Source organism: Salvia hispanica, chromosome 6, assembly GCF_029641045.1.
Source record: "Salvia hispanica isolate PSC_SH4W2 chromosome 6, Shi_PSC_v1, whole genome shotgun sequence".
Classification (NCBI taxonomy): Eukaryota; Viridiplantae; Streptophyta; class Magnoliopsida; order Lamiales; family Lamiaceae; genus Salvia; species Salvia hispanica.
In genome coordinates, this window is record NC_142697.1 from 6,439,990 (window position 1) to 6,465,584 (window position 25,595).

At 34.8% G+C, this 25,595-nt stretch overlaps 1 protein-coding gene and 1 long non-coding RNA gene across 3 annotated transcripts; both read right to left on the reverse strand.

Annotated features, from left to right (window-relative positions):
* Positions 1 to 12,274: 12,274 nt before the first annotated feature.
* ACD5 (Diacylglycerol kinase family protein) lies at positions 12,275 to 21,379 on the reverse strand. 2 transcript variants are annotated; one of them, XM_048106543.2, is made up of 12 exons: positions 20,969 to 21,379; positions 19,896 to 20,066; positions 19,642 to 19,809; positions 19,399 to 19,491; positions 18,926 to 19,018; positions 17,450 to 17,675; positions 17,165 to 17,249; positions 15,802 to 15,951; positions 14,585 to 14,686; positions 13,591 to 13,965; positions 12,829 to 12,895; positions 12,275 to 12,751 (listed from the first exon to the last, which is right to left on the reverse strand). In XM_048106543.2, exons 1-12 carry the CDS (start codon positions 21,134 to 21,136, stop codon positions 12,614 to 12,616), a joined length of 1,836 nt encoding a protein of 611 aa, XP_047962500.1. In that variant the 5' UTR covers positions 21,137 to 21,379; the 3' UTR covers positions 12,275 to 12,613. The 2 variants fall into 2 exon arrangements, with proteins under 2 accessions (XP_047962500.1, XP_047962501.1); XM_048106544.2 differs by having other exon boundaries at positions 19,905 to 20,066; positions 20,969 to 21,377.
* A 379-nt stretch (positions 21,380 to 21,758) lies between these two features.
* On the reverse strand, positions 21,759 to 25,259 carry LOC125203427 (uncharacterized). Its single transcript, XR_007173365.2, has 3 exons — positions 24,657 to 25,259; positions 22,903 to 24,129; positions 21,759 to 22,812 (listed from the first exon to the last, which is right to left on the reverse strand). It is a non-coding gene; the product is annotated as an uncharacterized LOC125203427 (long non-coding RNA).
* Between the last annotated feature and the right edge of the window lie 336 nt (positions 25,260 to 25,595).

Genomic DNA, 25,595 nt, shown 5'->3' on the forward strand with positions numbered 1-25,595 from the left:
TTTTATCTCTCTTACTTTATCAATTATGTATTAAAATTCATGCCATTATAAATGTTATCTATTTTTTAGTAGACAATACAAGTTTTAATTAAAGAATGAGCTTTGTACTAATTTTCCGCAGTTATAGGATTTTTGCATATCTTCAAAATTTTGTGAGCCAAATAAGTTTTACAGTTTTGTTTTGTTATTACTATCATAGAGTGATTTCATTAGAGAAACACACATATCTAATGTTTTGAAATTACTAATTTCTGCGAATAAGAATGAAAATATCTAATTTAGTATTGTCATGTATTTCACGTATTAACCATAAACATAATGGATCGAAAACTTACCTTAACGATCCATAGCGGAAGCGATTGAGGAAGGAGCAGACGATTTCCTTGAACTCTTTTCGGCGTAGTGACGCAATTCCAACTCCAAGGATTTGTTTCTATCTCTTTCCTTCGTTTATGTGTTCTCTTTATGTGTGTGATTTGATGGGATCACCACACTTGTATTTATAGGCAGAGAGAGGACAAACCCTAATTATCAAACCCTAAAAGCCCTTTCCATCAAAGAGGCCCAAAATAATTTATTCATAATCATAAACTTGATTCTCAAGTCTCACCTAAATCACAAACATTATTCCTTACTTATATATTCCTTTCCTTAATATATGATAGGAAATATATTATTCCCAAATCAGTGACTATATATTAGTCAACTAACAATCGGCCATATATAATTATATATAACCTCAATTTCCTTGTTAGTCATAGGAATCATAATGTGAATTACCGTTAATTGACTAATTAATCATATGATTAGGAAACGTCCCAATAACAATAATTAATTAGGGAAAAATGTGTCGTATACCAAGTTAATGTATTATATTAAATATCCAATTCTATTTAGGATTCTATCACATGTCACATATGTGAGACATAAAACTTACATTCTCCCACTTGGCGAACATGTGGGACACAAAATTTTCGATTCTCCCACTTGTCACACGTGACAGAGCCACGATAAAATAGACATAACAAACATAAGACGCGCATAATATTGGAATTTATAAATACTTTCATTATTGGTAAACATAAGTATTATATTAGAGAGACTACTAATGCGAGTCATGGCGGGCGTATATCATTCAATCGATACAGTTCCTTCCATGTACCACATCACCAATATCCACTCTAATATAATCTATAAGTGACACCGCGTCCGTAATTGTCTTATTTCAAGACCTCCTGCATTTATACTAAAAACGTACATATGCATTTCAAATAATAAGTATATGCAGAAAAAGTAGAAACAACTTTATTGAATTCAAAATATCCATAACTTAAGTGTCTGAACCAACATGGAAACATAAAGATTAGACGTTTCCATACCCAAGACCCATTATGTTAACTTATTCCATGAATGTCTTAGGCGGTAACGCCTTAGTCAATGGATCAGCAACCATAAGCTATGTGCTTATATATTATATAGATATTCTTTGTTCCCAAACTCCATCTTTCACGACAAGAAACTTTAATTCCATGTGTTTAGCTCCTTGAATACTTGTCATACTTACAGAAAGATACGATTGCACTATCATCACAATATAATTTCAACGGCTTGGATATTGAGGAGACAATACCAAGGCCTGAAATAAAATTTTGCAATCATTAATGCCTCAAAGCAAACCATAAATTTAACTTTAATGGAAATCCAATAATTTCTAGTTGATTAGATTTCCGTAATGTGAGCATAAAATATTTTGTTCCCTTTAAGTATCTCATTATTATCTTTGCAGTTCTCCAATGTTCAACACCAGGGTTACTTTGGTAACGGCCTAGCATTCCAACTGCAAAGTTGATGTCTGGTCTAGTACAAACTTGAGCATACATCAAACTTCCCACAATAGATGCATAAGGAATATTTTCCATCTTACATTCTGTTCTAATTCAGTTTTTGGACATTGATTCAAACTGAATTTGTCACCTTTATGAATTGGAACAACACTTGGAGAACATGCACTCATGCCGTGTCTCTCTAAAAGATTCGATCTATGTAGCTTTTATGAGACAATCCAAGAGTCCACGTGATTGATCACAAGATATTTCTATCCTATGACATAGGATGTCTCACACATATCTTTTATGTTGAAATTTTTAGAGAGATAATTTGTGTCATGTAGTAATCCATGTCACTATTAGCAAGCAATATATCATCAACATACAAAACCAAAAATATGAACTTGCTCCCACTAACCTTGAGCAGTAATAGTGTCATGGAATTTAAATACCATTGTCGAGAAGCTTGTTTCAGTCTATAAATTGATGTCTTAAGTTCGCATACTAAATTTTCATGAAGTCTTCAAGTTGTTTCATGTAAACTTCTTCTTACAAATCATCATTTAGAAAAGCAATTTTCACATCCATTTGATGTAGTTCCAAATCAAAATGGGCTACAAGTGCTAAAATGATTCTAAGTGATCCCTTCTTTGATACTTGAGAGAAAGTCTCTTTATAATCAATGCTATCTTTTCTGAGTATAACCTTTGGCAACAAGTCTGACTTTAAATCATTAGATTAAACCATTTATGTCGAAATTGGTCTTGAAGACCCAATTACACCCAATACACTTTTGTTTATCGGGTAATTCGACAAGGTCCCAGACTTTAATCCATAGATTTTAACTCTTCTATCATGGCATCAATCCATTTATTAGAATTATTACGCTTAATGGCTAGTGAATATGAATCTGGTCTGTTATGAGTTTCTATGCCACATTCAGATTCTTAGAGATATACCATGCGGCCATCAAAAATGGCTGGCCTTCGTTCTCGTTGAGAACGTCTTAATGACACTTCTGTAGATGCTTCTTCCACACCCATGTTCAATGACTTTGGCATCATCATTAAGTGGTTGGTCATTCAAATATTGTTAGGCTGTTCAACAATATTTAGTACACTTAATTCTTGAGGAAATTAGGAAAGAATGTTATTCCCTTATTTCATTAATGACCGCATTACGAGTGTTAGAACTCCCACTGATCTCACCATTCTCAAAGAATCATATATTTCCAGTTTCCACAATTCTCATGCTATCATTAGGACAATAAAACCTATACCCTTTGGATTTTTCTGGTAACCCACAAAGTAACCACTAACTGTCTAAAATCCAATTTCTTTTCTTGCGAAGAGTATTCTCTAGTTTCCGCTGGACAACCTCTAACATGAAGGTGCTGCAAACTGAGTTTTCTACCTGTCCAAAGTTCATAAGAGAGTCTTTGGTACAACCTTACTAAAAACTTGGTTTAATACATAAATAGCAGTTCTAAGAGCATAAATTCACAACGTTATAGGTAAGGTAGAATTAATATTCTTCTAACCATTTCCATGAGAATTCGGTTTCGTCTCTCAGCAACATCATTCTGCTGAGGCGTACTTGGCATAGTATATTAAGCATAAATGCCATGCTTTTCTAAGTATTTGGCAAAAGGTCCATGTAATTGACTTATTTTAGTGGTACGACCATAAAATTCACCACCTCTAGATCGAATAATTTTCACCTTTCTATTTAATTGCCTTTCAACCTCAGTCATAAAATGTTCAACTGTGCCCGAGATTTTTCTTGCAATAAATAAATTCATAACGCGAAAAAATAATCAATAAAGGTGATAAAATATTTTTCTCCACCAAAAGTCGAGACATCAAAAGGTCCGCAAATATTTGTATGTATAATTTTATGGAGCTCATTGTTTCTTGTGGCATTTTTACTATTGTGTTTGGTTTGTTTACACTTAATACAATCCACACAAACGGAAATGCTTTGTAAAGTCTAAATTCGAATGAATATTATCCTTTGTAAGCCTTTTAATTCTTTCACTAGAAGTGTGATCCAGTTCCTTTATGCCATAAGAATGATAAATTCGAATGAATATTATCTTTTAAATGCCCCTTCGGTTGCAATGTGAGCATGAGATGCACTCATTCCATACTTCTTCATCTTATGCTCCCCTAGACCAATACGTTTCCCAATTATTTAAAATTCCACTAATCTTTTATAGTGAATCAATTTGGAATGGTCCATATTGAGGAGGTAAGGAAGTTAGGATGAATTGGACAAGGAAATCCTCATCCACCTATAATCCTAACTTTTTCAGCTTAGAAGAGATGTTATTTATGTTCATCACATGCTCGTACATAGTCATCATATTGCATGCTTATGAGATCCTTTATAAGTTTTTCTGCAAGAGAGTTATATGCAGTTGTGAAGCGATCCTCAACATTCTACAAACGTTCTTTTGCAATGTCAGTCGTTGAGAGGTTTTATCTGCAACGAACATTCTAATGAACTGTAAACTTAGTTCTGTTAGATTTTTCCCTAGCATTATGGGTAATCAGCCAACTACTTTGATCATAAAATAATTGGCTTATCATTCAACAGTGTTAGGTCTAAGTCCATTATTTCAAGAGTGAACTTAAGTTTCTCTTTCCATGCAAAGAAGTTGGTTCCATTAAGTTGGGGAACGTTTGAGGTAAACATATTAGTAGCAAAAAATATATGTTTTTACATTATATGAGTAATTAAGAAATGAATGCTCACATATAGAAGCTTTGAATAATAACACGAACATTAATTTGAAAACCCATATCATGAGGCAATTATGAAAACTCCTTTGGGTAGTCTTCATACAATAATAAAAATCATGCTTTTAATATACATATCTTAGTTCAATAATTGAGTAATAATAAATTGGCGTTACCTTTGGGTAATCGACACCAATTTATATTATTAACTCCATTAGTGTTTATTATGTCGCAAAGACTATTTCCTTTGGGAATCTAGACCTTATAACAAACAAACTATTTAGATAATGAATAGCCACAACAAGCATGATGATTAATTGCATACATAGATTTTCATATTAACTTGATTATAAACTCTTCTCATTTTACCTCACTTTGGTGATTGCAAAATAAACATAATATAATCAAGAATGTATAGCGATTAATTGCTTAAGCAGATTTTCACTTAATTTGATTATAAACTATTATTTTACCCCACTTTGGTGACTGTAAAATAAACATAATATAATCAAGAACATATAGAAATTAATTGCTAAACAAATTTTAATCTGAGTTTGATTATAGACTCTCCTTATTTTGCCTCACTTTGGTGATTGCAAAATAAACATAATATAATCAAAATACATGTTAAAACGAGAATTGAATTATGTAATCATTCATTCCACCGTCTCGGTAGATTCATAATCATAAAACATTTAATTGAAATCTCAATTCATCAATGCATATAACTTAATTTACGTTCATTATATATATAATCAATATACCCAAATCAATTCCATACACATAAATAGAATAATTTGGAAACAATATATTTCAAGTATAATCATAAAAAATAAGCAACCTTTAAATGATAAAGCAATTAACCATTACAATTCACAATCTTATTATGCAAACAAATTAAATAAACTGAATTACCAATTCTTTCGTCCACTGTTTCGGTGGATTCAGAAACAATTTTTTCATAAATAGAGTCAGTCAATACATAATCGTTCATTTAGTCATACGAATTCATTCAATACACAGTTACGGGATACACTAATTGAATTCAATAAATTTGAATTCACAATGCGTTGACCATATTAAACAAACAACAGATTCAATTAATTTATCAATAATATGGTTTCAATTATACGAAAATACATGAGTTCTCAACAATGCTCTGATACCACATGTTGGACATTATTTATCATCATATATTCAAGAATACATAATTGAATATAAATAAAGCAAGATCTTCGAACATCATGTATTTCACGTATTAACCATAAACATAATGGATCGAAAACTTACCTTAATGATCCATAGCGGAAGCGATTGAGGAAGGAGGAGACGATTTCCTTGAACTCTTTTCGGCGTAGTGACGCAATTCCAACTCCAAGGATTTGTTTCTCTCTCTTTCCTTCGTTTATGTGTTCTCTTTATGTGTGTGATTTGATGGGATCACCACACTTGTATTTATAGGCAGAGAGAGGACAAATCCTAATTATCAAACCCTAAAAGCCCTTTCCATCAAAGAGGCCCAAAATAATTTATTTATAATCATAAACTTGATTCTCAAGTCTCACGTAAATCACAAACATTATTCCTTACTTATATATTCCTTTCCTTAATATATGATAGGAAATATATTATTCCCAAATCAGTGACTATATATTAGTCAACTAACAATCGGCCATATATAGTTATATATAACCTCAATTTCCTTGTTAGTCATAGGAATCATATTGTGAATTACCATTAATTGACTAATTAATCATATGATTAGGAAACGTCCTAATAACAATAATTAATTAGGAAAAAATGTGTCGTATACCAAGTTAATGTATTATATTAGATATCCAATTCTATTTAGGATTCTATCACATGTCACATATGTGAGACATAAAACTTACATATAGTCCCTAAATGAGATATTTTCATTCTTATTTGCAAAAAGAGCATTCCCAACGTATGCCGTTGGGGAGAGCGACGTCGTATATGTTTTATACGGGGTCCTTTAGGATATGCTTGTTTTATAATGAAATCACTTTTTGATAGATGACAAAATACAGCTGTAAAATTTATTTGTCTAAAAAAATTTTAAGAAGGGACTTTAATATCCAATAATATCGAAAAATCAATGCATAAACTCATTAATATATATTGATCATCAATAGCAAATCCGACCAATGCACGATACTTACAGAAAACAAAATGTTTTCAGCATTAGGAATTATTAAAATTATCATCTCTTTCTTAACTAAGTCTTTAAATTCCGTCATCAAGTTTGATTAAAAAGTCTTTCAATTCCATCATCAAGTTTGATTAAAAGACTCCCAAAGCAATTGTATTTATCCTCATTATTGTTCTTCGTTTTCATTGTTACTTCCATACTACACATATATATAGTGGTTAATCATTATTCGTAGTGCCAATTTAACCATATAATATTAATTACATAAATATCAAAATAATGCATCAAAACAAACCTAATTTAGAGAAAGCTTTCGATCATCAATTTGTTATCTTAGCAGATTTTTTTTGTCCTTGTTTTCAGAGAAAGCTCTAGATTAACTATCGATGGCTCTTATTCTAATTATTTGTGATTTGAAGTGAACGGTATATGCCAAGAGATCCCTGAATTGTGAGGTTTCCATATTACTCCCTTCTAATAGGACTATGAATTAAGACCCATGAAGATGGAGATCGATAGAAAGAGAGGAGATAAAATGCGGGAGGAAAAGAATGTCATTCCCTAATGAAATCAATACAGAAAAGCCATCACCTTATAATGGTGATACAATAAAAACCTCAAAACTAATTTAGCTCAAGTATCGGCAAGTATAGCATTTCATGACTGATTATATTTTATGCCTTATTCTAATAGGCCCCCTCAATATGGACTATAAACAATTGTGAAGTCCATCTTGGACAGCAAAATTTTAGCAGCCAAGGGCTTAGTGAAGATATCAGCAAGCTGTAGAGTGTTGCTAACATGGACTGTTCTGATCACACCCTCAAGTATCTTGTCTCGAACTGTATGACAATCAACCTCTATATGCTTAGTACGTTCATGGAAAACAAGGTTGGAACTAATATGAACCGCCGCCTGACTATCACAATATAGAGGAACTGGTCACCTCCAATCCAAAGTCCCTTGAGTAAGGCAACAATCCACACCACTTCACAACAAGCAAGATCTGGAGACTGTATGTTGCTTCTTCGAACGCCAAGAAATCAGAGAAGAGCCAAGGAATAAGCAAAAACCATAGATTAATCTTCTTGTATCGACCGCATCAGAAAAAATGCTCAAAGTACCTTTCAGATATCTTAGAACTCTCTCATCAGCAAGCCTGTGATCCGAGCATGGTTTTGATAGAAATTGGCTAAGCTTGTTTACAGCAAAAGTGATATCAGGCCGTGTGATACAAAGATACACAAGGCGGCCTATCAATCTTCTATAAGGAGTGGGGTCTGGAAGTGGATCCCCTGCATCTTGATGTAGAGACTTGGTAGAATCCATATCTTTGAATTTGAAGTGAGCTTGTAGAAATGTCTTGAAGTATTCAGATCATTCTCACTACTAGAAACCAAAATGTCATCAACATAGATAACTACTCCAAAGACTTCCCATCTGTTGAATATTTGTAAAAATAGGAATGATCAGAAGCAGATTGAATCAGACCAAAACCAGCCAGAACTTGATAGAATTTTAGATACCACTTTCTTGAAGCCTGCTTAAGGTCATATAAAGACTTCTTGAGTTTTCGAACCAGCTGACCAGATCCAACTGGTGGATTTTACCAAACCAGGAGGTGGAGTCATGTATATCTCCTCCTCTAGATCACCATACAAAAAGGCATTGTTGATGTCAAGATGAGCTAATTTCCAACCTTGTATTGCTGCCAATGCTAATATTAACTTCACTGTGGTGAATTTTGCAACAGGTGAGAAGGTATCATGAAAATCAACCCCTGTTGAGTGAAGCCCTTAGCCATCAAACGAGTTTTATACCTTTCTACAGTAGCATCGGCCTTGAACTTTATCTTGTAAATACCTTTCTACAGTAGCATCGGCCTTGAACTTTATCTTGTAAACCCATTTACAATAGGAATCTTTCCAAGAGGTAGGAAAGTGATCAACCATGTATCAGTCCTTATCAGAGCCAGAAGTTCATCTTGCATAGTCAACACCACTCTGGATGTTGTGATGCTTGCTTATAGGTGGATGGTTCAGTAAGAATGGAAAGAAGAATGATGAATCTGAGATAAGGTTGTGATAGCTTGGCTTAAGAAAAATAGTCAAGAGATTGGGTATTTGGAGGTGGAAGTTACTGAAGTACAAATGTAATCAGAAAGGTGTGTAGGAGTGTTTATAGTTCTTCCAGATTTTAACTGATATGAAGTAGAGGTAGAATCTGGAGTATGGGAAGTATTTTGAGGAATGATATGAGAGAAAGATGTATCAGGACGATGAGAAATATATCAGTAGGAAAGTGAGAAGGTGACTGGTGTGCAAGAGGAAATTCTGACTCATGAAAGGTCACATTTCTACTGATAAAAATCTCATGCGTGTCCAGGTTCATGACTTTGTTCCCTTTATAACCAGGAGGATAACCAAGAAATAAGCATTTTTTAGCTCTTGGAGTGAACTTGTGCTTGCTCTTATCCAATGTGGAAGCAAAGCAAAGTCAACCAAACACTTTCAGATTGGAGTAAGTAGGAATTTTACCAAAAAGAGCTTGGAATGGAGTCAAATTGTCTGGAAGCACAGATGATGGAGTTCTATTTATGAGGAAAGAAGTAGTGAGCACACCTTCCCCCCGAAATTCAACTGAAAAATGTGATTGGAACATAAGGCTTCTTGCTACATTGAGAAGATGTTGGTGTTTTCTCTCCACTCTTGCATTATGTTGTGGTGTTTCTACACAAGAATGTTGAGTGATAGTCCCATAAGATGAGAGTAAAGAGGTGAGATTAAACTCTGGGGCATTATCACTTCGTATGACCTTGATTTTCTTAGACAATTGAGTGTGAACAGTTGAGAAAAACTGTGTCATGACTGTATGGATCTCTGATTTTTCTGTGAGGAGAAAAGTCCATACAAAACGTGAGAAATCATCCACAATGGTTAGGAAATATCTGAATCCATTGTGTGTGTAGCAAATGACTTGGATTCTGAAACTGGAGAAGAAAGCTTTTTCTGTTTTGCTAAAGGACATATCTGGCAATTTGTGAGCTGGGTGTTTGTAGGAGATAATAATTGAGACAAAAACTTTGAGTTTATTTAGAGAAGAATGGCCCAAACGTTGGTGCCAAACATCAAGACTTACAACTGAGTTAACAGAAATAGCATGAGAAACGGCAAATACATTATTGTGAGAAGTAGAGGGAAAACTGCATACTGCATTACTTGGTGAATCTGAGAACTCAAAGATGTATAAGTTGCCAACACGGTTACCCCTCCTAATCACAGTCCCCCGTATAGCTTCCTGAATTTGGAAGTTATTGTGAGTAAATATGACTGTGCAAGAAGTGTGTTGAGTGAGAGCACTAACAGATATTAGGTTAAATGAGAAGGATGGCACATGAAGAACAAAAGAGAGTGTTATGAGAGAAGTGAGCTGGACTGTAACTAGGTGAGTAACAGGAGCAATATGGCCATTTGGGAGGTTGACAGATGCATTAGCTATTGGAGAGGCAGAGGAAAAGAGATATTGATCAAAGCACACATGTCTAAAATCCAAGTAGAAGATCTAGAGCATGAAGATGAAAAGGAATTTATGCAAGGTGAGAAGAAAACTATACCAGAAAAATTGTTTAATGGTTGGGAGTGACTGTCAGAGGTAGAGTCCCTAGCCAAAGAAGTGGAGTTATGGAGGTGCTGGCTCTACAAAAGACTGATAAATGTTGATACTACTAGGTAGATTCACAGCAGTAGATGAAGACAAGGGCAAAGGAGTAGCAGATATTGTCTCCTCCACCAAATTAACAGATCTATGCTGCATTTCCAGAATAAGGGCAGCAGATTGAGGTGCCTTCCCTCTGCCTTTGCCAAAACCCGGAGGAAAACCATGTAGGAAAACAAAATTCCACAGGATTATTAATTTTACCACAATGAGAACAGTGGAATTTATTCATGCCTCGTCCATGAGAAGCAACAACGTTAGCAAACGGCTGCTCAATAGGAACAGGAATATGAGCAGGAGCAGATATAGGAGAAGAGAAGCTTACCCATCAATGTGTCACTGCCTCTCTTCCTGAATAACAAGAGCAAAGACACAAAGAGGGAAGAGGAACCATAGAGATGTGAGATCGAATCTGATTGAAGAGAGAAAAAATAGGTTGGGTATATTAATGGGAGAGAAAGTTTTCAAAAACAGAAACATACACGAAATAAAAAGAAAAATGTGTCACCTTAGTTGAAATGAAAGATTAGTACGACAATAAGGATCATAAATATATTTATTAGTAACTCTACACTACCTCCGTTGATCTTGTAACATCTCCTTGTAATTACTCTCACAAACAATAATTACATGTTATTCTACACACCACAAGCAAAGCGAAGTTATTTTATATCATTAAAATTTGAAATATACTACAAAATGTCGTGATTGAAATTATAATACCCAATCCAAGAAAAGCCATAGCTAAACGAGCAGAGCGGATCTCCTTTGCCCTTTCCTAAAACATTTCCAAAAACACACTCACAACAAAATAAAATTGTCTTATAAACATCAGCAATTTTAGTAATTGATGGTGAGTCCATTTTACTGTGAGTGTGTTTTAGGAAATGTTTTAGGAAAGGGCATAGGTGATCCGCTTCGCTAAATGAGGCACCATATGCCTGTAATTGAGGATTGACGAGTAGACTTGCGTTGAAACAATAGATCACTTAAATGTACAAATTTGGATTATGATATGATTATGGAAGTCGTGCATCAAAGTTTGCAACTGCAATCAGTATTTTTCCTATCAAGATGATGTCCAAATGCTCTGATAATTCCACCAATGTCTTCGTCTTCGAAAGATCATCACGTGAGTATCTTACACGCCTCAATCGGAGTCCGGTGGAGGGAGTTATAGCCGTTTTACAAAAGCCGCGCAGCGCGGAAAAAGACCCACCCACCCAGACGGGTGGCCACCCGAAGGCACAGCTGAGATAGTAGATCCCACCCGGACGGGTGACTCTTGGGCGGCCAGACCACCTGACCGGGTGATCACGCAGAGGCTAGATTTTGTGGGCCTTTGCTTGGAAATTGGGCTTAAGCTATAAATAGCACATTTTCTCATTTTTCTACTTGGTTGAATTTTGCATTAGAATCTTGTGAGCCTTGTTTTCATTCTTGAAAGAGTTTTTATCCATTTCCTAGTTTTCTGGGTTGCTTGATCATCAATTGATTCAATCAAGTACGATCAAGTATAAGTATGCATCAAGAGTTAGCGAAGCCATTAGTTAAATCATGTATGTGGAAGATTGCTAAGAGTATTTTCTCCATCAATGGATTTAGCTAATATCAAATTCACACTTCTTCCTTTCTCATCTCCCATCAAATCATTTTGGGTCTAGTTTTTGAAGGTTAGATCCACCATATCCTTTTTGTTGCTTTGTGTTTTTGTGTTTAATTGCAAGATCAAACATCCTCAAAGGGTATAAATCTTGAGTTAATGGACCTCAATCTACATGGATCCATATCAGATTAACTATCGGATTATTTCATGATCATAGGAGAAACATCAATTTATATTTGTACTTAACAAATAGAGATCATCATACAAAGGTAAAAATCGACAGCAAACACTGCATTTCAGCAGGAGTAGCATTTACATGAATCCATTACTTAAATATTTTCATCTTAGTTACATATGTTGAGTACTTACAGGGTGTCCTTGAAGAATGGTGCCAGCCCCTGCATCAAGTTTTCAGTTCTGATAGTGTGCTCGCCGATCTCTTGAATGAGCGAATCTGTCCCTCGGACCTATTTCCAGATAAGATAATAGTACGACTGTTTCGCATTGTTCTACGATGTTAGAAAAATATCACAAGCTGCAGATATGTGGTATTTTATTCCTGGGGACCAGTTGCAAACAAGCTAACGAGGCCTCGAAATACTTGAACAGATAGCTGTTGTGCAAGAAAAAGCTCTCCATCCACATTCCAGACTCCCTCCTTCCCCAAAGATTTGAATGTGAAAGCTGGAGTCTGGCCACGGGCATGGAGAAAAGTCAGCGAGACACTACACACGAAAATAACTACACAAGCAAGACGAAGAAACATACTTTATGGTGTTCGACAAATTTATAGCCGAGGGGTTCCCCACCTTTCCTAGCAAGCTGAATAAGATGCCTGCATTTAAAACCATATATCGTTGAAATTCATAATCCAATTGCCACAACGGAAATCATGAATAAAATCAAGTCCGGAAGTGAATTAAATAGATTTTCTCTTCTTGAAGACAAGCATACGGGTGTGTCAAGTGGGATGCTTCTAGAAAGAAACCCGTGAAAGCAAATTAATGGAGCCCAATGGTACGAAAACGATGCTGAACTGTACATGGTTTTAGTTCAGGATGCAGGTTAAGAATTGTGGCCAAGTTATGTACTCTTTGTCCTAACTGTTTTAGGTGTGAATTATACTTAAGCCGGTTCCAGTAGTATGTGAAGGTTTCCAACAAGCTCCGGCATAACCCTAGTTTGACAAGATCGATGACATAGTGCTATCTAAGTTTGAGCTGTCATATTGCCATGAAGCATGTGTTGTTGTTGAGCATGTACCTATCAGTAGAAAGGACCTCGAGACTGGATGTTATTATTCTGCCAGGAAACAATTTCTTTAATTTGACAACAAACTCTATGCACCTTCACCTTGAAAGGTGACGTGATATAAACTTACAACAGGTTAACTCTGTTTCACTCCACTTGGGTTTTTCACAAACAACCACACAAGATGAAGTTGAAACATTTTGGTCAGGCTAACATGCAGCGTGTGCATGCACGCATGCAATGTGTACGTTTCTGAGAGAGGCTGGGTTAAGAAATTACCACAAATAATAAGGGTGGGGGCATTCTTTTATCAATATCAGATGCAGGAATCCATCAGAAAGATGAGCATCAGCTACTAAGCCATCAGGAGCCTTTTCATTCCGGCAAGATATCACAGCAGCACCAACACTCAGATAACGGCCTTTGGAACTTGACCATTTCATTCCTTTAAAGTCCTGGGGTAGGCTGAGGGAACCAGTATTTGTCGGATTGTATTTTGAATTGCATATGGCACAGTTAACACGACAAGTCATTCGATCAGGCTTTTTGGGAAGACACCAAAACCTCCTGCTATGGACTTCAGGATCTGCTTCAGGACTCGGGCTAGCTTCTTTCGTTTCGACTTCTAGATAACTAACTTCTGCCTCATATGACCTTCAGAAATACAGTAAAAGAACAAACGGTACATATAAAAACACAGTAAATATCATAAGAGCAATAGATCAACAGTCTGACATTAAAGAATCATCTGATGATCATAAAAGCATCAAAAAGAATATTTCTCCTCAATATCTATTTTCGTGGTTTAAATTTTTCCCTTAGATCAGCCTCCTAGGGAAAGCGTCATGAGTTCTATTTATTTCCACTTAATTGGCTACCAGAATTCATCATTTGATCCAGCATATTCTTGTGAAGTCAATCATGTCTTTAACATTGTCACCTATCACACAAATGGTTCATTATCAATTTTGCACTTTTTACAGCAGCATGATGGCGGCATCAGCTACCTCGTACACATTGAAAAAAGTGACAAGATGCACCCACTGCTCTCTTTACCTAGGGTTATACTACTTTTCTCAATTGATGGTCGACTAATATTGTCATTACTACCATCAACATGTCTACCATGCATCAATTTCAAAGAGATTCCAAATTGTACTAAATACAGCCATATTTTAAGCAGAAAACTGAAGTAAATAATGCAGAATCTGTACATATGTCAAGATCTACAGCTTCTGTTTATCAATCGAATAATGAGTAACTAATTCCATACTTGTGTTGAAGGAAAACCTTTGTCCCGGCATAGTCATATCGCTTAGGTCCCATCCAGCGATACTTCTCACTCTCAGTAATGACATCTCCATAAAAGCCATACCTAATCATTGTCGAGACTGATCATCAGATTTAAGCAATAAAACATGTGACAAACTTCTTCTCATCTTAAAAGGTATGCCCAGGGTATTATGACCATTGAATACATTTTTTTCATGAACTGGAAAAACTATCATATATTACCTCATGGAACTGGGGCACCAACCTTTATGTTGTATTCGGATTGAAAGATTCAATGGTGGATTTTGAAAAGTGATTTTAAATCGAAAGATATATCCACTCAACTTGATTGGAAACAAACAAATCAATGAATTTTGATCATTAAGTTTGCTTTATCTTTTATGGATTTCTAAAATCTAGTTGTTTGAATCTCATCCTTCTGTTCTCTTCTCTCACATACAGTCAAAAACTCATGCACATAATCACACCAACACAGTCACACAAACTCTACCACTTCGCTCAAGGTGTATTTTATACTATAATTTCAATCAAAAATTTGGATTTTAAGCACATGAGATTTTACTTCTTAATTTTAATTTAGTGATTAACAATAAGTAAAAATAATTTTCAAAATTCTCCATCAAACTTTGTTTTCGACAAACTTGAAACCAGTGGGTTTTAATATCTTTACACATCCACACTATATACCAAGAAGGGATTTTCAAACTATTGGAATATCAAATATCTAAATCCAAATCCAACCTTACAGTTTCAGTAGCACACTGCTGTTTATTAGCATCTTGGAAAACATATGAGCTGAGTTTTAAATATAAGAGAAGATATATTTGTCTCTCTTATACAGGGTTCAAAAGTCTATATCTGATTATTGTAATGCAGACACATCAAAATTTATGAGAAGGTTGTCAAACCCAACTAATAAGTACTCTCTCCGTCCCACTTTAGCAGTCCCAGTCAGTTTAGTCTGTCCCCCCATTAAGAGTCACAATTAGAATCTTCCATAAAGTAATGGCCCCACATTCCACTAACATTATTTTATAGAACTAATAGTATATAAAAATGGGATCCACATTCCACTCTCTTTTTTCACCAACTTTTTCTTTACATTTCTTTAAACTTGCACAAAACTCAATGGTACTGCTAAAGTGGGAGAGAAGGAGCATTATATAATGAAATTATTGATTATAGACAAAAGAATACCCAGCAAAAGAAGCAGCATAGCGTACACATGGTTCTTCATTTGCTGAATTAGTTTCCTTCCGTCTTACAACTTGAGCTATATCAAGGTTCACCTTTTTCCCGAGGATGATGTGCAATGCTGATGTTACAGCGTCTCGAGCCCCAGTGGTACTGCAAGAAGAAAATCAAACATCAAAAGTTCTATCCAGATGATTGAAAGCAATTTCTGCCCTAATGGATCGACTAAAATGAATCTCCAGTGTTAAAGAAAAGATGCTATGAAGATAAGTACAAGAAAAAAATTAAAAGACAATTCGAGCACAATTTTTATGTAAAGAGAATACAAAGAAGAAAGGTAACAATCTCGTAACAGAAGAATAATCGGGACATTTTTCCAATCACTTTTAAACCATAATGTCACTAACGATATTTTCTCATCACATTTTATGACTAGGTTTGAATTTCTTCTTCAAAGTGGTATTATAACAGTATACATGTCACTTCAATATATCTAAAGTAAAATAGGTTCTAAAAATCAAGACAGAGCTTTTGTAAGAAGGCCAAGGGCTCAAAATATAACTAGCCTCTCTTCATAATATAAAAGGCAAGAACAGAAGATATATTGAGATGAAGGAGCCCACACCAATTTAAATGGTACTTGATATGATTTGCTTTAACGTTTGTTTACTATTATTGGCATCAAGGACGCATAACACATATATTTTAGCTTATATTTTTATTGTTATGTCTCTGCTGCAAGCTGGTAGAGCATATAGATTCAGAGACCATGAAATGCCACCATGCCTGCTATCCCTGAGATAACTTGTATTACCATCTAAGTTTTAGAAAAAAAATTTCCCAAGATAAAACTCTGGTCACCAGTTACAAATTAAGCATTTTAGATTTGAATAGAACTCTGGTCACCAGTTACAAATTAATAAAGAATTTAACTTACTTAACGAAAATCAATAGCACTCATATAGACCCACGATCGATTTCTTTCTTATGGCTAATACCATAACTATTTACAGTCTGAATTAATTCTAAAAAATGCAAATGCTTGCTTGAGAATCAAATACACGGTTATACAAAGCCATAATCACATTAAAAAATATAATGGTTCTCTGTCTTTAAACTAAAAGTCCAAACAACAATAAGCTTATATTGTAAAAGCATTTCAGTTATCATTACAGATGAATAGGGCTGGGTGATATAGATCTTATTTGTGGCATCTTAAAAAAATGTATGTAGGAACTAATTTTAAGAAAACATAAAATTAGTTATAAAGAGCTCAAGCACAGGTTTCTTTTGAGAGACAATAAAACCAACTTCCATGTGCCTCAGACAAAAGGAATCATGTGACAGAATATAAAACTGAATATACCAAATAGCAATGGCATCAGTAGATCCAGCAGGGATAAGCCCAAATCTGAACATTTCATTTGGAAACGGAGACTCTGAATCTTTTCCTGCATAAATGAAAAGAGAAGAATTAACAGAGGAACATCGTAGATAAAAATACAACAGCTATAAATCAGTGGAGGAAATAGATAACTTCAAGTATCTTTTAATGGCTTTTACCAAAACTTTCCCAGGTCTCTAAATCCAGACACAAACTCATAGCATGTGTATATTGAAAAAAGTTATTTCACTGGACATGATCACATACCAAAATTAGGGGATTCAAGCCCAATGTTCTCAGAACCCCTCAGAAGAGGAGATCCATCTTCATTATGATCACAGTGCTCTGAGCGCGTTCTGTTAACAATATGATTTGTAACATTGCATTCACTCTCAGCAGGGGGCGTTATATCTGAAGGAGTTGGTGGATATGGAGCTTTATGCCTTGGCAAGAGAACACCATTAAGAATTTCGTTGAAAAATCCATCACCGCCCTAATACCATTTGAAAAGTATGCAGTGTATGAGAATAAGATAAAAGTCCTAGAAACTAATCTACGAAATAAAAAATCCTTACAACATCATGTATATGTAATATCAAAGTGCAAAGTCAATAAGGAAACCCAACAAGTGTTGAATAAATTGCTCAAGCAACCATGTTGTATTAAAAAGGATCTTATATCTATGTAATTCATAAAAAAATATGTCAAAGATAACCTTCATCAGTGGTTAACTGGTGAGAATCAGTTGCTAACTGATGAGACAAGTGAAAATAATGAAGCAAGATCAAAATTGTTCCAATGCTTCAGAAGTAAATCATGGCAGAAGATCAGGGAGAAAGAATGAATGAAGAAAGATTTGCTAAGGTAAATTACTGATGAGGCGAAACTTTTATAAGAATATGATCCGTTCCTCAATCCTTATTCGCCTAGAAACAGAAACTTCATAACAAGGAATGAAAATGAAGTTGGCGATGCAAGCATACATTTAATTACGCCATCAGAACAATAAAACACTGACGACATACAGCAGAAAGCTAAGTGAGAAAAGTTAAGATCGAATATAGTAAGGATGGCCTTCTTTCTACTGCATTACTCAAAATGGAAATTATGTACGCCTGGCAGCATTCAAACAAATGCTAGGATTATAAAAAGTAATGAAAGTAATCCAACAAAGAGATTCTTATTGCAATGGTCAATTTATCCCTCATACAGACAGATATTGTATAAAACAAGGTTTTTCTTCAGAAATTGACCTGATGAAGAAAAAAATAACAATATGTTTTTTCAGCATCATCTCTTTCAAGTTTCAACAACTATTAAACATGAAAGAAACATCAATATCGCCAAATTTTACATGCAACCTGTTCGAACAATTTTAATGATCAGAGAGCGCTTTAAAATTGTAAGAAAAATCCTCATTTTCACACTTGATTTTGAAATTCTTAAAGACAAGGTCTAAACAATCATGTTTGATTAATAACTTCTTCCACTTCTGCTATATTTTCAATATATATTAAATGGTTACTGAAGTAAATTAAACAATTTAGTTGATACAGCACAACAAATTAGTGAACATGACTATTCAATTGTAGTACATGATAATCATGTTTGGATGCGAGAATCGGTAATTCAGCACGAAGCACATATAACTCTACTTTATATCCATGTTTTCTGACAGAACAACCCATATTCCATAAATATCGGAAAATAGATACGTGGAAGTGGAAGGATACAACTACTTACAACAGCTACAACACCATCGTACAAATTCAGCTCCCTATTTGTAATTGAGGATAGCATATCTCTTGCATGTCCGGCCCTCTCTGTCACTATTACCTGTACAAGAAATAGAGAACATGAGAACATTATTTGACCTATTTTACTAAATTGGACATTTGGCCTATGAAAGCTACTACATGATGTCCAAGGTCAACGGTCTTGAAGATTAATCAATCACTACCTGTAATTGGACTATTAAAGATTAATCCTAGTTCACAAACCATATAATGAAGCCTTGCAAGTTGCAAAACATAACATTGATAAGATCGAACCTACAATCAGGTCCAAGGTAATAATTGTACGTTTTACAATATATCTACCATGCCAAACAAGTTAATGCAAAAAACAACCATGATCAGAAGTACTTTGAGTATGAAAAACTCAACAGATTACATATATTTTTGGACACTAAGAGAATAACTAAACTAGAAACTTACCTTAGTTTTAACTTTGGCCTGAGAAAATAAGGGAGCCACTGTTTCCCATATTTTGCATCCATGACCTTTCCCACTTCTCGGATGAACCAAAACCTAATCACTTAAGGAGTTAAGCCTACGAGAAAAAGGAAAAGGACATAATTGATCTAGATTTACCATTTTGAGCTTCAGAAATAATTGACAGTGCTAAAGAAGAAACTAAACCAACAAAATTAAAAGTAAGCAAACAATATTGTTACGTACCAGAAGATTCTTAGGTCGCTTAACTTCCATATGCAGATGAGAATTAATCTGGTTTACCCAAGACATACAAATCTCCAAATCTTTATGACCAAAAGTGTAAACTAATGGCGTCCAAACTGATGATTGGGTCTTTGATTTGTGAACAACATAGATAGTAAACCTGTACATCTGTTGAAGTGAAGATAAAACACAATACATGAGTGTATAGACTGTATTAAAAATATATATGTATACCAGGCTTAGTAGTGGCTAACATGTTTCACCTCAGAAGAATGATCTAAAAGGGATACTTCCAAGCTGGCAAGAGCAGATTCATGAACCAAACCCCAACCAATGAAGTTAACAGCATAAACATCACCGATATTAACCTCCATTTCTGTATTCGAAACAAGTTTGAATCCCAGACAAGAAAAATTATCCCCTTCCTGTTGTAATACAAATAAAACGTCTTATGCTGATCCCACAAAAGTAACATGCAATTAACATAGCCTGACTTCCCCATGGGACAATTCACCATATACAAAGAGCAAATACATAGGAAAACATTTGGGAGACTATACAGAAAACAATTTAAAAGTCATTTTCATATCACAGTCACAGAGCACTAAATGATGTCAATCCGTATGTACTTGAAATGCTATAGATTCAGTCAAGTATCTGTAAAGTGGAGTTTCAGTTGATTAATCCATCTCATGTCCTTATATCATGCACATGCTTCTTCATTACTCATGACATCAACTTACTTTACGATAATGGAAAGCATTTGATGTTAAAATGTCCGCAGCCACCAAAAATTATGCGTCTCTTAGTGCAAGACCTTCATTTCCTAAGTCTTTAATGCAAATTAAATTTTATCAATACTAAACAAATTTGATGACCAACTGCAGCACATGATCACGGAACCTCCCCAATGTAATTTGCAACTGAACTAAAAAGCTAATTTCTTAATTACTTAAACTCCTCCTCACTGAACTCACAGCTAACCATATAAGAAACAGATGAGCTAATTGTTAAATCCTTATCCTTATCCGATACAGCTTTACATACTACTTCTAGCAGCAAGCAGAAAGAGAAATATCCGTGATGGAAGACTAACCTATAAAACAAATATCTAATCCCATACGAACAAGGCGGTTAATATGAACATAGCCATAAGCTGAAAATGAAGAATGTAGTCGCAGAAATCATATGTGCAAACATCAAAACTTCAATCAGATAAGAAGAATTATGATTAATCTACTACTGAGGCAAAACATAATCGTAATAATTGCAGAGATCTTTCCAGTTAAAGTCAAATTGCGAAAAGAAAGAGAGAGAAATTACTGACATCATTGAATGAATCAACCAGTCGCCATGACAATCCATCTGAAGTATGAGTGATAACGACTTCTCCAGTGCGATCGAGTAAGAAGTTACAACAGGAAACGGAGGGCTGATCAGCATTAGCAAAATCTGGATTTAGGGGAGAATTAAACCCGTCTTGGTTTGTATCCATGTTAACTTTGTTTCGAATAATTTGGATTTGGAACTGCTGTTTTAAGTTGGAAGAAATCAACGGATAATAATCTCAATAATACAGCCGAAGGTGTGTGTGATCTGTAATTTGGTTATTTCAGACCTCATTTTCTTCGTTGTTTCCTTCTTCCCTAGTATTTTCATATTCTCTTCGTCTCTATATATCTAATTTTATCATTATTTCCTCTTCAGTTTTTTCAACTTTTCCGATTTTCTAAATTGTTTTCCCCCAGATTTGTGATTTTGTAGGGGTATCGAATGGAAATATACTCGTCCATCAAATGCGTTAAGGACCTATATATAGCCTGTCAAATCGGGTACCCGATCTGAAAATTCCGGGTACCCAATCCCGAATTCTCAAAAATACATTCGATCCGAATTTCATTTCGGGTGTCCAATTACCCGACTCGGGTATCTAGTCTCGAATGATCGAGTATCCAGTCCCGATTTCAATTTCAATTTGACTTTTTTCAAAAAATAAATATGAACTTCAAACTTTTAGAAATGTAAACATATATTCATAATCTAATACAAACTTGAAATAGTATTTAAGAGAACACAACTATAAACTTTTAGAAACAAAAAATTCTTATGTTATAACGTATATTAACAAAAAACACTTTTTTTATCCATCCACAATAAATCAATAACCATCACAACTCATAAGTTCAAACTTCCGTCTGTAACAAACATCACAATTCAATGATTCATAAGTTCAATAAGACAATAACCATCACAATTCATAAGATCTAATAATAACGTCCATCTACAATAACCATCAAAGATTCAAAATTGATAATATCAAAAGTCCACAAAAAAATCCATCTTTCTCCATCTAACCATCTTTATTATGGCAAAGTGGACCATCATCTCGAACTCCAACGGTGGCTATAATACTACATGGATAAACAATAAAAGAAGGTCAAATAAGTATAATGTATAATGTATAAATAAATAAATTGAATGAATATAATTTACTACTTTGATACTCTTCAAGTCCGTTTTGCCTAATTCTTCAAACATGTCTTCATTATATTTCTTTTCCAAGTCAATACTCTTCGACCAATCTGAAACAAAAACTAAAGCCTCGACCATACAAGGAGCTAATGAGCTTCTATATGGATTGGAATACGACCTCCCAATCTAAATGCACATTCAGATGCAACACTAGAAATAGGAATAGCCAAAATATCCCTTGCCATCTTAATTAGAACGGGATAACGAATTCTCTGACCACCACTTCAAGATATCAAAGTGGTTCACGTCATCGTTCTCCTCGATGTGAGTGTTTTCAGTAAGATAAACAACGAGCTCATTAAACTTGTTGGTCTGCCGCTTCCCTCTTAAGACCACGAGTCTACATGTTCCTTAGAAAACATATCGCCCTTGATTTTCATCCTCATCGTCACCATCTCTTTGCTGCTGAGGCGGTCTCCGAGCCTCTCTCTTGCCACATAATAGTCAAACATCTCAATCAATGAGTATGTAACATCTCTGACCATGATTTCCCCTCGTGTATCTCCATAGATTGACTTAAAGCATGTCTCTACGTGACTCATCTTTTGTCTCGGATCAAGCACGACAGCAATGTATAAAATTCTGTTCATCCATGGATGTAATTCCATATCCTCCTCCCAATATTTTCCAATCTTTGCCCTATTATTTAAAAAAAAAATGAAATCGAATAATTGTATTTAATAAGATGTAATGTATTGCTAAACTATGGTAAAAAAATTAAGTATTTACCTCATCTTCATGGCCATCTATCTTATTTCATGATCTTCACTTATCACCAATGTTGAGATGATATCAAAAATATCAAACATTTCAGCAAAAAAAATGTGTGAAGTTGGATATTGGTGCCAGACATGAGGACAGTCAACTCGTAGAACTTCAGTAAGTATTCTATCATTTTCTTCACGCATATCCAATCATGTTTTTCAAGCAATCCAATGAATTCATTGTGCTTTTTTTGGCTCATCTTATTGTAAAGTTGAAATGCATCTTCATAAGGTATGGCAGACTAAAGCATCAAGTAAGTAGAGTTCCAACGAGTGGGGACATCCAAGCATAATGCCTTCTTCGAATCAATTTGGAATTGCATTGTCCATAGTGCAACACAAGAGAGATGTCAATCCCCACTCCTTCAGCGTTGTGATTATAAATTCACCAATGTCTGCTCCCTTATGACTTTTAATCAAGGCAAAACTGATTATCCTCTTATGCAATCTCCACTCCTTGTCAATAAAAGTGTGCAGTAACACAAATGTAATTTGAGTTATTCGCACCCGTCCAACAGTCACTGGTGATAGAAACTCTACCCATGCCATATCTCTTGAAATTCAAAGAACAACTTCACACAATTAGTTCTTATTGTTTGTCTTGAAGGAAGTTCTAGTTGTGGACAATTAGTTTGACATAATCTTCTTAAATCCACGGTACTCCACCATCCTGAATGGTCGCTCGTCGAGGATGATCATCTCGCAAAGTGAAAGTCTACCCACCTTTTGGTCAAACTTCCAACTAGTCAAAGATGAATTGCCACCATTTGCATCTTCGACATAGTTTGTCCTTTATTGCGGCCTTCCTCTTGTGTCTTCTTCTTCAAATAGGCAAAGGTTTGGTTTTTTAAACCATTAGTTCCAAACCAGCGCGGGTCAGCTGCAGTTAGAACGTCACATCGTTTGCACTTTCCTTTCACCACCTCAATAGGAGGATCGCCTGCCATAACCTTCACTCTATCATAATCCTTCCAATGAACAGATCTTGTCTCCTTCTTTATCTCAATTTTTTTTTTCTTTTTATGTGATTGATCAACACCAACATCTACATTGTTCTCTTCCATTTCCATATCCTTTAATATTGACACATCTTCTAAATCTTGGTCATTTAGAATCATGTTGATATTGCTCTTGTTGCGTGTCCATAGGCTTAGATATGATAGGTGCTCTTCTACTTGGTCTTTGAGACATCCTACAATTATAGTATAGTATGAAAAAGTTAAAATATAGTATTTAAATAGATATAATAATATGTATAAAAAATGAAACTAAACAACATGTATACAAAACGACACTAAACATAAAATGTACATCTTCCAATAATGTCTCTAACTCTCCATGCATAATTATATATATTGCTGCCAAGTGACAATCAATAATATGCTCAGTATTTACATTAAATGTAATAGGCAATGATATGACACATTAACATTAATAATAAGAATTACTATTTCAGAAGCTTGAATAAATTGATCAACTTTGAAATTTTAAGCAACTACTTTTAGTTAACAATTAATGTACATATTCAGAGTATAGAGTTCCCAATATGCAACAACTCTTTACTATCTAAATTAAGATGCAATTAATGTAATCTAATTTTCGTGATCGTATGCCGAATACCTTGACTCAACACAATGTATTATTGATTAATAGACAACAATCCAAGTCATCAACATTAACATAATCTTACTCATTAACATAACAAAAATAAAGTTTTACCTTCACGGCTGGACTGTTAAAATAAAAGGAGATGGTATTTCTAATAGATTACAATACGAGGAGAGAGAATTCACAAAAGTAGTGGAGGACTTATATATATTGAAAGCTTAATCTCTTTTCTAATACATTCTAAAATGTCTATAGGCAATACATATTTATAGACTAACTATGTCGGTTCCCTCACCTTGACCGACTTAAGTAGCAAAACAAAAGATGAGGTTTTGTTCCTCTTTTCAAGAAACTTACGGTGACTATTACAACATAAATTCAAAATGAAATTGTCTTCTTACTTCATGCTTCTAGAAAATTGATAGATGGCACTTGGTTGGCTCCAACTCTTAGCATGACAATGTTGACTTTTTGTATGTTTGAGTTTAGCTCACATGGACGAGCTGACGGAGGTAGAGGACGGCGACGGTGGATGGCAGTGGCTGGGCAGTATGGGCTGCGGCGCAGGCGAGAGAGCAGGATAAGGGAGAGATGTTGTGGCCGGCGCTGGGAGAGGAGACGGCGGCGGCGGAGGGAGAGCACGGGAGTGAGAGCAGGAGAGGGAAAGGAGACGTGTCTTTTCTGTAACTCAGATCAATAATAGTAACTCATTAACCCTAATATTTAATTATATAATATATGATTAGTTATAGGAACAGTCAACCAATGATTAATATTTAATTATTTAAAATATGACTAGTAATAGGAACAGTCGACTCATGTTTAATATTTAATTACTTAAATTGTTAAAAATTAAATAAATACATTATATATTAATTTTTAAAAAAATCAGATAATTCGGGTATACCTGATCGGGTATCGGGCCACTCGATACCCGAAAAACCAAAATTCTCAATACGCGATCCCGATCCAAAACCCAATTTTTCGAGTTTTGGGTATCCAATTACCCGATTTTTCGGGTTTGGATATTGGGTATCCATTACCCGGTAT

Bases quoted from the DNA above. Each gene is read 5' to 3' on its own strand.
- ACD5 (XM_048106543.2), bottom strand. From the start codon at position 21,136: ATGGATACAAACCAAGACGGGTTTAATTCTCCCCTAAATCCAGATTTT. The intron at 20,067-20,968 runs GTCAGTAATTTC...GTATTACAACAG, and splicing joins TGGTTGATTCATTCAATGAT to GAAGGGGATAATTTTTCTTG. The intron at 17,676-18,925 runs GTAAGTAGTTGT...AAATGGTATTAG, and splicing joins ACGATGGTGTTGTAGCTGTT to GGCGGTGATGGATTTTTCAA.